We start from the raw sequence: 13,510 nt of genomic DNA on the forward strand, positions 1-13,510 counted from the left end.
CTCACTGCTGGGCTGGCTTCCTGTTTTAACTCCCTCACTGCTGGGCTGGCTTCCTGTTTTAACTCCCTCACTGCTGGGCTGGCTTCCTGTTTTAACTCCCTCACTGCTGGGCTGGCTTCCTGTTTTAACTCCCTCACTACTGGGCTGGCTTCCTGTTTTAACTCCCTCACTGCTGGGCTGGCTTCCTGCTTTAACTCCCTCACTGCTGAGCTGGCTTCCTGTTTTAACTCCCTCACTGCTGGGCTGGCTTCCTGCTTTAACTCTGTCACTGCTGGGCTGGCTTCCTGTTTTAACTCCCTCAATGCTGGGCTCGCTTCCTGTGTTACCTCCCTCACTGCTAGTTTGGCTTCCTGTTTGTGTGTTTTCTGGTCAGCTCTAGTTGTCACATGCATGCTGTCTGTGGTTGTTTGTATGGGTTCTCTGTGTGTGGTTGTTTCTATGGGTGATGTGTGATACAGGGTCAGATGTTTAATAGTTAAAGTGGGGGTTAAAAATTGTTAAAGTGGTGATTAAAGGGGACCCACACACACACCCCACTAACCCTCCCAACAACCCCCACCCCCCTGATGACCCCCACTACCCCACTAACCCTCCCAACAACCCCCCACCCCCGTGATGACCCCCACTACCCCACTAACCCTCTGAACAACCCCCCCACCCCCCTGATGTCCCCCACTACCCCACTAACCCTCCCAACAACCCCCCCCCCACCCCCCTGATGTCCCCCACTACCCCAACAACCCCCCACCCCCCGATGACCCCCACTACCCCTGATGCACCTCTCCCCGTCCACAGAGGCCCAGCCCCAGAACCCCTCCACACAACCTTAATTGCTCTAAGTGTGTTTTGTGTATAAATATCACCCAAACCTGCACCCCTTTCCTGACCCGTCAATCTTCCTCCAGAAAGGCTTAGCTCCTAATTTAATAAACATGGGAGGTTTTTTCCACACCATAAACACAGCCTGTCTTGTGTTACCATGAGAACATATGTGGTATCATTAGAATTATGATACGGGGAGCTTTCTCAGAGTTGTTATCATTCTCTGTCTGTCTCCCACTACTGCACCGACCTTAAATCTCATTGGCTTGATTAGAATATATTCGGAGATGAAGAGCCAGCATCTGAAAGCCACACTGCAGGAGATGTTCGTTTGGATAAATAGTGATGAATCATTTATATGGTGGGAAATACGTGGGAAAACCCACAGATATTATATTATCCTCAGAAGAGGAAGGGGAGGATCATCCTCCTCAGTGAATTTCATAAAAATAAAAATGGTAAAAAATGTAAACGTTATCCCTTTTAGATAAAACTATACTAAATATATTCACGTCACCAAATAATTGATTAAAACACACTAATTTGTAAAGAAGGTCTACAATAGCCTCAACAGCATTCTGTAGGGTAGAACCATGGTGTAGCCGGAGGACATCTAGCTTCCGTCCTCCTCTGGGTGCATTGAATTCAATACAAAACCAAGGAGGCTCATTGTTCTCACCCCCTTCCATAGACTTACATAGTAATTATGACAACTTCCAGAGGATGTCCTCCAACCTATCAGAGATCTTGCCGCTTGAACAGACATGTTGTCCACCCAATCAAATGATCAGAGAATGAATCTAGTACTGAAAGCATAAGCTACAGCTAGATAGCGCTGCAGTGCATTAAATGTGTAGTTGACTTAAAGAGAGTGAAAGACAATAGTTGAACAGTTTTGAACAAATTAATTTATTCCAATATGAAGGAGAATCAAGAGAGAATCATTTTTTTCCCACTTTCAGTTTCACTTACTTAGCTAGAAAATGCAGCTAGCTAGTTTAGCCTACTGAAACACCCTGCTCAAACAGAGGGATGCTATGTTACCTAGCTGGCTATGGCTTTCCAACACAACACTGGAACTCTTCCAAGTCAAGGTTTTACTAATTTATTTACTGACTATACACTGTAATATTATTGCATGATTGTAGCAGGTTTACTAACACATTAGTTCTATTAGCTATGTTGACAAGGACATTACTTTAGCTAATATGGGGACAACGATGTAGGCTGTGTGTAGCGGTTTGGCTTGGAAAGGTGTTTACTCCTGGTCACGTATAGCTGATGTGTTGTGCATTGAAGTCCACAAGCGAAAGGAAGAGGTGAGAGCAGGAGAGCGCATGGATGTGAGAAGGAATACAACATGGCTGTGTGTTTACACGTGATCAGTGGTGTATTCATTCCGCCGATTCTGTTGAAAAACTTTTCTTAAACGGGAGCAAACGGAACAAAACGGGGATAAACATACTTGAATTTGTACAATAGAAAATCAAATTTTGTAACGAGGGTCGTACAAAGGGGACCAAGGCGCGGCGTGTAAAGTGCTCATATTTTACTTTAATGGAACACTAAATCAAAACAACAAAATGACCGTCAACAGTTCCGTCAGGTTACAAGGAACAAAACAGAAAACAACTACCCACAAACAACAAAGGAAAAACAGGCTGCCTAAGTATGGCTTCCAATCAGAGACAACGATAAACACCTGCCTCTGATTGGAAACCATACCCGGCCAAAACATAGAAAACCGAACATAGAACGCCCACCCACCTATAACACCCTGACCTAACTAAACAGAGAAAACACAGCTCTCCTAGGTCAGAGCGTGACACATTTACAACTGTTGGGACTAATGATTACATCCTATATTAGCTAGATGCAGGCAAGAGTGTGCAAGGGGGTACTGAATGTCACTGTCTGTCCATGTGTCACTGTCTGTCACATCAAATTTGTCTCTCGACCTGTGTGCACCTACGTTGTAATCTTTAATTCATAGGCTAGGTTGTAGCAACCTCATGATGGATATAGGGGAAATTAGAATATCATGTAGTAGCCTAAACCCATCACTGTTACATTGAACTGGGTGAATGGAATATGAATGACAGTCATCCAATATGCTGTAATAGAAATAAGACCATGCTCATGAAAAAAATCGTCCTCCCTCATCTTAAACGCCACTCACCACCACTGGTGTGCGTGTGTGTGTGTGTGTGTGTACTCACAGGCATCAGTACAGAGGAGCCTTGCATGGTGGGGTCTGGCAGAGTTCCAGCCATGGAGGCAGGCAGTGGCTGTCTCTGTCTGTTCCGTAGGTGCAGTAGTGATGACAGGGAGCCAGGGACAGGCCTAGACACACACACACACACACACACACACACACACACACACACACACACACACACACACACACACACACACACACACACACACACACACACACACACACACACACACACACACACACACACACACACACACACACACACACACACACACACAGGACAGGGAAAGCGTATTAAACATCATCCGTGCTGAACACACGTTCCAAGTTCTTTAGAGAGATAATAAATCATGTGCATATCTTTATCATAAGAACATCACCACATAACAGCAATAGACACATTTGGTGTTGTAACAGACGTGTTACTTCACTTCAGGTTATGGGGAGTAGCAGGAACACTATTAGAGGGGTGGGGAGCAAACATACAAACACGCTTCTATCCACCTTGCAGGCAGCTTTTTCCATCCAGTCTTTAAATCAGTCCCAGTGTCCCAGTTCCAGCTTGTTTAGGGTTGGAGACATGTCAGTCTACATCCTCTCTGTAGTCTTTGGTGTATAGTTGTTTACACTTGAGGCTTTACAAATAAGACAGACAGTAAAGGATGCTGTACTCTCCCCTCCCCTCTTCTCTCTCTTCTCTCCTCTCCTTTCCTCTTCTCTCCTCTTCTCTCTCTTCTCTCCTCTCGCCTCCTCTCCTCTCGCCTCCTCTCCTCTCCTTTCCTCTCCTCACACCTCCTTTCCTTTCCTCTCCTCTCCTCTCCTCTCCTCTCCTCTCCTCTCACCTCCTCTCCTCTTCTTTCCTCTCCTCTCGCCTCCTCTTCTCTCTTTCTCCTCTCGCCTCCTCTCCTCTCGCCTCCTCTCCTCTCTCTTTTCTCCTCTCGCCTCCTCTCCTCTCGCCTCCTCTCCTCTCGCCTCCTTTCCTCTCCTCTCCTCTCCTCTCCTCTCCTCTCCTCTCCTCTCCTCTCCTCTCCTCTTCTCCTCTCCTCTCGCCTTCTCTCCTCTCCTTTCCTCTCCTCTTGCCTCCTCTTCTCTCTCTTTTCTCCTCTCGCCTCCTCTCCTCTCGCCTTCTCTCCTCTCGCCTCCTTTCCTCTCCTCTCGCCTCCTCTTCTCTCACCTCCTCTCCTCTCGCCTTCTCTCCACTCACCTCCTCTACTCTTGCCTTCTCTCCTCTCCTCTCACCTCCTATCCCCTTCTCTCCTCTCCTCTCGCCTCCTCTCCTCTCGCCTCCTCTCCTCTCGCCTCCTCTCGCCTTCTCTGCTCTCCAAAGCATTGACCGGGCTACTGAGTGGCGCAGCGGTCTAAGGCACTGCATCTCAGTGCTAGAGGCGTCACTACAGATCCTGGTTCGATTCCAGGGGGTATCACAACCGGCCGTGATTGGGAGTCCTATAGGGCGGTGAACAATTGGCCCAGCATCGTCCGGGTTAGGGGAGGGTTTGGCCGGGGTAGGTCGTCATTGTAAATAAGAATTTGTTCTTAGCTGACTTGTCTAGTTAAATAAAGGTAAAACAAAAATAAAATAAATAAAATAATCCTCTGCTCAGTAAAAGTACAGAGAGAACCTGGATGAAAACCTGCTCCAGAAAGTTCACCTTCCAACAGGACAACGACCCTAAGCACACAGCCAAGACAACGCAGGAGTGGCTTCAGGACAAGTCTCTGAATGTCCTTGAGTGGCCCAGTCAGAAGCCTAAGCCTGGACTTGAACCCGATCGAACATCTCTGGAGACCTGAAAATAGCTATGCAGCGACGCTCCCCATCCAACCTGACAGAGCTTGAGAGGATCGGAAGAGAAGAATGGGAGGAACTCCCCAAATAACTTCCAATGGGAATGTCTCTGTCCGTAATGTAACCACAGTGTGTGGACTGGCTGACAGGCCAGGCTGACAGGCCAATTCACAGTAGCACCCACATCAATAAATCACATGTAGGGATTAGGACCAGGCTAGAGGCTGGAGGCTGTATACTTACACTGCAGAACAAGGCTTGTTTCAGCCACTCACTCACTCACTCACTGGATGCTTCCCCAATGGCACCCTATTCCCTGTATAGTGCACTTCTTTTGACCATGGCCCATAGCCATTTGTGACGCATCCACTCACTCGCTCGCTCTGGACTGCAGCAAATGAACGATCAAACTATCCAGACCACTCTATCTGGGGTTGGTGGCGTGACATCATTTATACAACTGCCACCAAATCCCTGTTAGTAAGAACACTGGCTCCCAGCTGCCTGCTCTCCACTAGCTTAGCCTTCTACACCCGTCTCCTCATACAGTAGGCTAACCTTAGCTAGCCTAGCCTACTACACCCATCTCCTCATACAGTAGGCTAACCTTAGCTAGCCTAGCCTACTACACCCGTCTCCTCATACAGTAGGCTAACCTTAGCTAGCCTAGCCTACTACACTCATCGTCTCATACAGAAGTCTACCTTAGCTAGCCTAGCCTACCACACCCATCTCCTCATACAGTAGGCTAACCTTAGGTAGCCTAGCCTACTAGAGCCGTCTCCTCATACAGAAGTCTAACCTTAGCTAGCCTAGCCTACTACACCGTCTCCTCATACAGTAGGCTAACCTTAGCTAGCCTAGCCTACTACACCAGTCTCCTCATACAGTAGGCTAACCTTAGCTAGCCTAGCCTACTACACCCGTCTCCTCATACAGTAGGCAAACCTTAGCTAGCCTAGCCTACTAAACCCGTCTCCTCATACAGTAGGCTAACCTTAGCTAGCCTAGCCTACTACACCCGTCTCCTCATACAGTAGGCTAACCTTAGCTAGCCTAGCCTACTACACCAGTCTCCTCATACAGTAGGCTAACCTTAGCTAGCCTAGCCTTCTACACCCATCTCCTCATACAGTAGGCTAACCTTAGCTAGCCTAGCCTACTACACCCATCTCCTCATACAGTAGGCTAACCTTAGCTAGCCTAGCCTACTACACCAGTCTCCTCATACAGAAGTCTAACCTACTTTGAGGAACCATCCATCCATCCTCTAGGCCTAATAACCATAACAACCAATATTCATTGTGATTCTGCTACTCAGTGCTTTGGTAAAGGTCTATTTCCATGGACACTTGCCAACGACTGCTAACCAGAGACATTTAGGTTAGTGACGCTAAACGTCTGGATGTAATCGATGGGCCGCTCCATCCCGGCTGTGATTGAGGTAATAGCATAGAGTTAGTGTTAGCACTGGAGAATGATGGACAAATGGGGCTGTCGCTGAGCAAATGTTCCCCCACCTGAACAAATACCTGTATTTTCCCAGACCTAAATGTGTGCATTTACGCTCCAGACATTTAGATTACTGCACACACACACACACACACACACACACACACACACACACACACACACACACACACACACACACACACACACACACACACACACACACACACACACACACACACACACACACACACACACACACAATTACGGTTGGGACGATATGTCATGTCTGTCCAACATTGTGATTCGTCACAATCACAACCATTCAGCAGCACATGTGACATGTGGCAGGGGGAAGGAGAGACTATGTGAAGGTAAACACTTCCACATGGGGAAAGGCATGTAGGTACAATGAGGCTGACATAGGACACACATTCAACATGTGCTGTGCTAGCTGTGTGATTGGGTTCGCCCCTTTGACAAACTGGCTGGGATTCATGTCCATAATGGCAGTTCTAATGAAATCAACATGTTTATTCAATTCTCTTCAAGGCCTTCTGGGCAAGACAAAACTGCATTAAGAAATGCTAATTTATAGCCTCCACCACAAAGCAACATTAAAGAAGCACTGGGTTCAGGTTTGCCAAAGTTCCAACGTGGCTCAATACACCGTCCCTGTACTGTACCACAAGCTGTAGCCACAACACAGGGCCATACCAATGTGTGTCTTTTTATGTATAAAGTGTGCTTACTTCTGTGTGTGTGTGTGTGTGTGTGTGTGTGTGTGTGTGTGTGTGTGTGTGTGTGTGTGTGTGTGTGTGTGTGTGTGTGTGTGTGTGTGTGTGTGTGTGTGTGTGTGTGTGTGACAGGCTGTGTCTCCACAGTGGGGATTGCTAATAGTGTGGGCAGCAGGCAGCAGGCCCCTTGGGACAGCAGGTACACTGTGGTCAGTCCTGACAATAGACTATCTCACGTTACTGAGGGCCTCTCCTCTCCTCTTCTCCATTTTCCTCTACTTTCCTCCTCTCCTCTCCTTCTGTCCTCCATACCTCCTCGCATCTCCTCCTCTTCTCTCCTGTCCACCTCTTCTCTCCTCCTCTCCCTTCTGTCCTCTTCTCCACCCCTCCTCTCCTCCTCTTCTCTCCACCCTCCTCTCCCCTACACCATGACATCACTGCTACACCTCACCTACCTGTCCCCCCCCTCTTTCTTTTATGATTCTCTATTCCTCTCTGTCCTCCCCACTGACACTGCCAGGTCTCTAGAAGTCTGTTCTAGAAGTCTGTTCTAGAAGTCTGTTCTAGAAGTTTGTTGTTGACTCCTCATGGTGCCTACTGTATGTCTGAGATCATATCAAACCACTATATATTACTGGGTCTAAGCTACAAATCCCAGGGTCAGCACAGCCACACACACACACACACACACACACACACACACACACACACACACACTGAGCTATACTGTCGTAGGCCGAGTACCATCTCCAACTCAAGCACTAGAGAGTGGAACACAAGAGACTTGGCAGCCGTCCAAGAGGAGGGAGGAGAATGGAGAGAGAGAGAGAGAGAGAGAGTGGGAGAGTGAGGGAGAGAGAGAGAGAGGGAGAGGGAGAGAGAGAGAGAGAGAGAGGGAGAGAGAGAGAGAGAGGGGGAGAGAGAGAGGGGAGAGAGAGAGAGAGAGAGAGAGAGAGAGAGAGAGAGAGAGAGAGAGAGAGAGAGAGAGAGAGAGAGAGAGAGAGAGAGAGAGAGAGAGAGAGAGAGAGAGAGAGAGAGAGAGAGAGAGAGCCCACTGACTCATATCCTTCCCTTCTGACTCTGCTCCAGTAATGATGTAATGCTCTTGGCTTCTCTCCCTCCCTCCCCCCACCCGCTGCATGCCTGCCTGCAACCAGCCTCCTCCCTCCCTCCTCTCTCCTGCTCTCTCTCACCCTCTTCTTCCTTACCTCTTTCTCTCTCCCTCTCTGCTTCCCCGATCTAACAGCGCTGCAGTCACTCCTGCACTCCTCTCATGTGTTGGGTGCTGGGTGAAGTCACTGCTAACTCTGGTAGACACAGCAGCGCAAAACTTTCAAATGTAACCAAAACAAGCCGGAGCCAAGTTCCAGGCGCTTGGGAGATGGTGGTGCGGGTCGTCATGGGAACGGAGGTAAACACAGGGAGAAAGAACGGCCTCAAACAGCTTGCAGCTGCCTGGCTCGCTGAGTAAACACTAGGCAGGACCTGCCCCTGATTTACTGCCTTTAATCACTGGCTTGGAGGAGAGTGTCATGGGGTTTGGACCAGGAAATAATACCAATCTGATCAAATAAATCAGACTAATGGCTTATGACACTGGCTGACTTTTATTAGTGAGGAGGAGAGGAGAAGAGAAGAGAGGAGAAGAAAAGTGAGGAGGAGAAGAGAAGAAAAAAGAAAAGAAGAGGAGAGAAGAGGAGAAGTGAAGAGGAGGAGAGAAGCGAAGAGAAGAGGAGAGGAGAGGAGAGGAGAGGAGAGGAGAGGAGAGGAGAGGAGAGGAGAGGAGAGGAGAGGAGAGGAGAGGAGAGGAGAGGAGAGGAGAAGAAAAAATAAAAGAAGAGGAGGAGAGAAGACACTGTAGAATTCAGACAGGTTCAAGTCAGACAGGTAATTCCATCTCTATCTCTCCTCCACCATCATCAGAGACCTCTCTCTACCTCTCCTCCACCATCATCAGAGACCTTTCTCTACCTCTCCTCCACCATCATCAGAGACCTCTCTCTACGTCTCCTCCACCATCATCAGAGACCTCTCTCTACCTCTCCTCCACCATCCTCAGAGACCTCTCTCTACCTCTCCTCCACCATCATCAGAGACCTCTCTCTTCCTCTCCTCCACCATCATCAGAGACCTCTCTCTACCTCTCTCTACCTCTCCTCCACCATCATCAGAGACCTCTCTCTACCTCTCCTCCACCATCATCAGAGAGCTCTCTCTACCTCTCCTCCACCATCATCAGAGACCTCTCTCTTCCTCTCCTCCACCATCCTCAGAGACCTCTCTCTACCTCTCCTCCACCATCATCAGAGACCTCTGTCTACCTCTCCTCCACCATCATCAGAGACCTCTCTCTACCTCTCCTCCACCATCATCAGAGACCTCTCTCTACCTCTCCTCCACCATCATCAGAGACCTCTCTCTACCTCTCCTCCACCATCATCAGAGACCTCTCTCTACCTCTCCTCCACCATCATCAGAGACCTCTCTCTACCTCTCCTCCACCATCATCAGAGACCTCTCTCTACCTCTCCTCCACCATCATCAGAGACCTCTCTCTACCTCTCCTCCACCATCATCAGAGACCTCTCTCTACCTCTCCTCCACCATCATCAGAGACCTCTCTCTACCTCTCCTCCACCATCATCAGAGACCTCTCTCTACCTCTCCTCCACCATCATCAGAGACCTCTCTCTTCCTCTCCTCCACCATCATCAGAGACCTCTCTCTACGTCTCCTCCACCATCATCAGAGACCTCTCTCTACCTCTCCTCCACCATCATCAGAGACCTCTCTCTACGTCTCCTCCACCATCATCAGAGACCTCTCTCTACCTCTCTCTACCTCTCCTCCACCATCATCAGAGACCTCTCTCTACCTCTCCTCCACCATCATCAGAGACCTCTCTCTACCTCTCCTCCACCATCATCAGAGACCTCTCTCTACCTCTCCTCCACCATCATCAGAGACCTCTCTCTACCTCTCCTCCACCATCATCAGAGACCTCTCTCTACCTCTCCTCCACCATCATCAGAGACCTCTCTCTTCCTCTCCTCCACCATCCTCAGAGACCTCTGTCTACCTCTCCTCCACCATCATCAGAGACCTCTCTCTACCTCTCCTCCACCATCATCAGAGACCTCTCTCTACCTCTCCTCCACCATCATCAGAGACCTCTCTCTACCTCTCCTCCACCATCATCAGAGACCTCTCTCTATCTCTCCTCCACCATCATCAGAGACCTCTCTCTACCTCTCCTCCACCATCATCAGAGACCTCTCTCTACCTCTCCTCCACCATCATCAGAGACCTCTCTCTACCTCTCCTCCACCATCATCAGAGACCTCTCTCTACCTCTCCTCCACCATCATCAGAGACCTCTCTCTACCTCTCCTCCACCATCATCAGAGACCTCTCTCTTCCTCTCCTCCACCATCCTCAGAGACCTCTGTCTACCTCTCCTCCACCATCATCAGAGACCTCTCTCTACCTCTCCTCCACCATCATCAGAGACCTCTCTCTACCTCTCCTCCACCATCATCAGAGACCTCTCTCTACCTCTCCTCCACCATCATCAGAGACCTCTCTCTACCTCTCCTCCACCATCATCAGAGACCTCTCTCTATCTCTCCTCCACCATCATCAGAGACCTCTCTCTACCTCCATCATCAGAGACCTCTCTCTACCTCTCCTCCACCATCATCAGAGACCTCTCTCTACCTCTCCTCCACCATCCTCAGAGACCTCTGTCTACTTCTCCTCCACCATCATCAGAGACCTCTCTCTACCTCTCCTCCACCATCCTCAGAGACCTCTGTCTACCTCTCCTCCACCATCATCAGAGACCTCTCTCTACCTCTCCTCCACCATCATCAGAGACCTCTCTCTACCTCTCCTCCACCATCCTCAGAGACCTCTGTCTACTTCTCCTCCACCATCATCAGAGACCTCTCTCTACCTCTCCTCCACCATCCTCAGAGACCTCTGTCTACCTCTCCTCCACCATCATCAGAGACCTCTCTCTATCTCTCCTCCACCATCATCAGAGACCTCTCTCTTCCTCTCCTCCATCCTTTTCTCATCTCTCTCTTCTTCTCTTTCATCCTCCATCTGATCACTCTTCCTCTCTTCCTCTCTCTCATCCTCCTCCTGATCCCTCTCTTGCTCTCTCCCAGTGTTCCTGAGAGCTGAGTGTGTGTGTGTGCGTTACAGTACAGTACAGTGCAGAAGGCAGAATGTGTGGTGGCCCCAGGGCAGAGATGACCTGCTGGAATGAGAGGGAACAGAGCCTGGGCGTTCCTCTCCAAATGCACTATTAAACCCACTGCAGTACACAATGAGCTCATCTTAATTCAGATCAGATGTACATCCTGCTGCCTCTCTCTCTTTCTACCCCTCTCTCTCTTTCTACCCCTCTCTCTCTTTCTACCCCTTTCTCTTTCTACCCCTCTCTCTCTCTCTCTGTCTCGACCCTCCCTCTCCCTACCCCTCTCTCTCTCTTTCTACCCCTCTCTCTCTTTCTACCCCTCTCTCTCTTTCTACCCCTCTCGCTTTCTACCCCTCTCTCTCTTTCTACCCCTCTCTCTCTTTCTACCCCTCTCGCTTTCTACCCCTCTCTCTCTTTCTGTCTCGACCCCCCCTCTCCCTACCCCTCTCTCTCTCTCACTACCCCTCTCTCTCTACCTCTCTGTCTCTCTCCTTCTCTCTCTCTCTCTCTCTACCCCTCTCTCTCCTACCCCTCTCTCTCTTTCTACACCTCTCTCTCTCTTTCTACCCCTCTCTCGCTTTCTACCCCTCTCTCTCTTTCTACCCCTCTCTCTCTTTCTACCCCTCTCTCTCTTTCTACCCCTCTCTCTCTTTCTACCCATCTCTCTCTTTCTACCCCTCTCGCTTTCTACCCCTCTCTCGCTCTCTGTCTCGACCCCCCCCTCCCTACCCCTCTCTCTCTCTCACTACCCCTCTCTCTCTACCTCTCTGTCTCTCTCCTTCTCTCTCTCTCTCTCTCTCTACCCCTCTCTCTCCTTCTCTCTCTCTCGACCCCCCTCTCTCTACCCCTCTCTCTCCAACTACCCCTCTCTCTCTACCTCTCTGTCTCTCTCCTTCTCTCTCTCTCTACCCCTCTCTCTCCCTCTCTCTCTCTACCCCTTTCTCTCCTTACCTCTCTCTCCCTCCCTCTCTCTACCCCTCTCTCTCTCTACCCCTCTCTCGCTCTCTACCTGACTCCCTCTCCCTCCCTCTCTACCCCTCTTTCTCTCGCTCTCTAGCTCTCTCTACCTCTCCCACTCTACCCCTCTCTCGCTCTCTACCTCCCTCCCTCTCTACCCCTCTCTCTCGCTCTCTAGCTCTCTCTACCTCTCCCACTCTACCCCTCTCTCTCCCTCTCTCTCTCTACCTCTCCCTCTCTACCCCTCTCTCTCTCCCTACCCCCCTCTCTCTTTGTCTCTGTCTCTCTCTACCTCTCTCTACCTCTCCCTCTCTACCCCTCTCTCTCTCTCTCTCTCTCTCTCTCTCTCTCTCTCTCTCTCTCTCTCATTTACCTTGTTTCTAACACTCCCTCCCCCTCTCTTTCTGTCATACCCCACTCTCTCTTCCCTCTCCCTGCCTGTTGCTCTACTGTACCTCTATCTCTCTCTATCTCTCTCTCTCTCGCTCTCTCTCCACTCATTTGATCTCTCTCTCTCTCTCTCTCTCTCTACTGTACATTCTAAGGTCAGGTCACCACAACACAGTGGTTCATCCATCCATGTCCTGCTGCCAAGCAGATGGTAAGGGCATGGCATGGGTAGGCAGGGTCAGGAGGTCAAATCAGCCCATGCATTGTCTACATCCCAAATGGCACCCTATATAGTTTACTAATTTAAGGCTCTGCTCAAAAGTAGTGCACTATATAGGGAATAGGGTGCCATTTGGAACACAGACATTCTGTGGCAGTTCAGTTCCCCTGGTCTGGTCTCAAGGTGGACCTCCCTCCCCTGGTCTGGTCTCAAGGTGGACCTCCCTCCCCTGGTCTGGTCTCAAGGTGGACCTCCCTCCCCTGGTCTGGTCTCAAGGTGGACCTCCCTCCCCTGGTCTGGTCTCAAGGTGGACCTCCCTCCCCTGGTCTGGTCTCAAGGTGGACCTCCCTCCCCTGGTCTGGTCCCAAGGTGGACCTCCCTCCCCTGGTCTGGTCTCAAGGTGGACCTCCCTCCCCTGGTCTGGTCCCAAGGTGGACCTCCCTCCCCTGGTCTGGTCTCAAGGTGGACCTCCCTCCCCTGGTCTGGTCTCAAGGTGGACCTCCCTCCCCTGGTCTGGTCTCAAGGTGGACCTCCCTCCCCTGGTCTGGTCTCAAGGTGGACCTCCCTCCCCTGGTCTGGTCTCAAGGTGGACCTCCCTCCCCTGGTCTGGTCTCAAGGTGGACCTCCCTCCCCTGGTCTGGTCCCAAGGTGGACCTCCCTCCCCTGGTCTGGTCTCAAGGTGGACCTCCCTCCCCTGGTCTGGTCTCAAGGTGGACCTCCCTCC

At 50.2% G+C, this 13,510-nt stretch overlaps 1 protein-coding gene across 5 annotated transcripts in view; it reads right to left on the reverse strand.

The window, feature by feature from the left end:
- LOC106573409 (cyclic AMP-responsive element-binding protein 5) overlaps nucleotides 1–13,510 on the reverse strand; it is an 88,687-nt gene that overhangs the window by 37,552 nt on the left and 37,625 nt on the right. For all 5 annotated transcript variants that reach the window (XM_045719192.1, XM_045719191.1, XM_045719190.1 and 2 more), the window contains one exon: nucleotides 3,042–3,165. In XM_045719192.1, the coding sequence (XP_045575148.1) occupies nucleotides 3,042–3,165 (124 nt within the window). The remainder of the gene's footprint in view (nucleotides 1–3,041; nucleotides 3,166–13,510) is intronic.

The sequence above is a fragment of the Salmo salar genome, chromosome ssa05 (genome assembly GCF_905237065.1).
Source record: "Salmo salar chromosome ssa05, Ssal_v3.1, whole genome shotgun sequence".
Taxonomy (NCBI): Eukaryota; Metazoa; Chordata; class Actinopteri; order Salmoniformes; family Salmonidae; genus Salmo; species Salmo salar.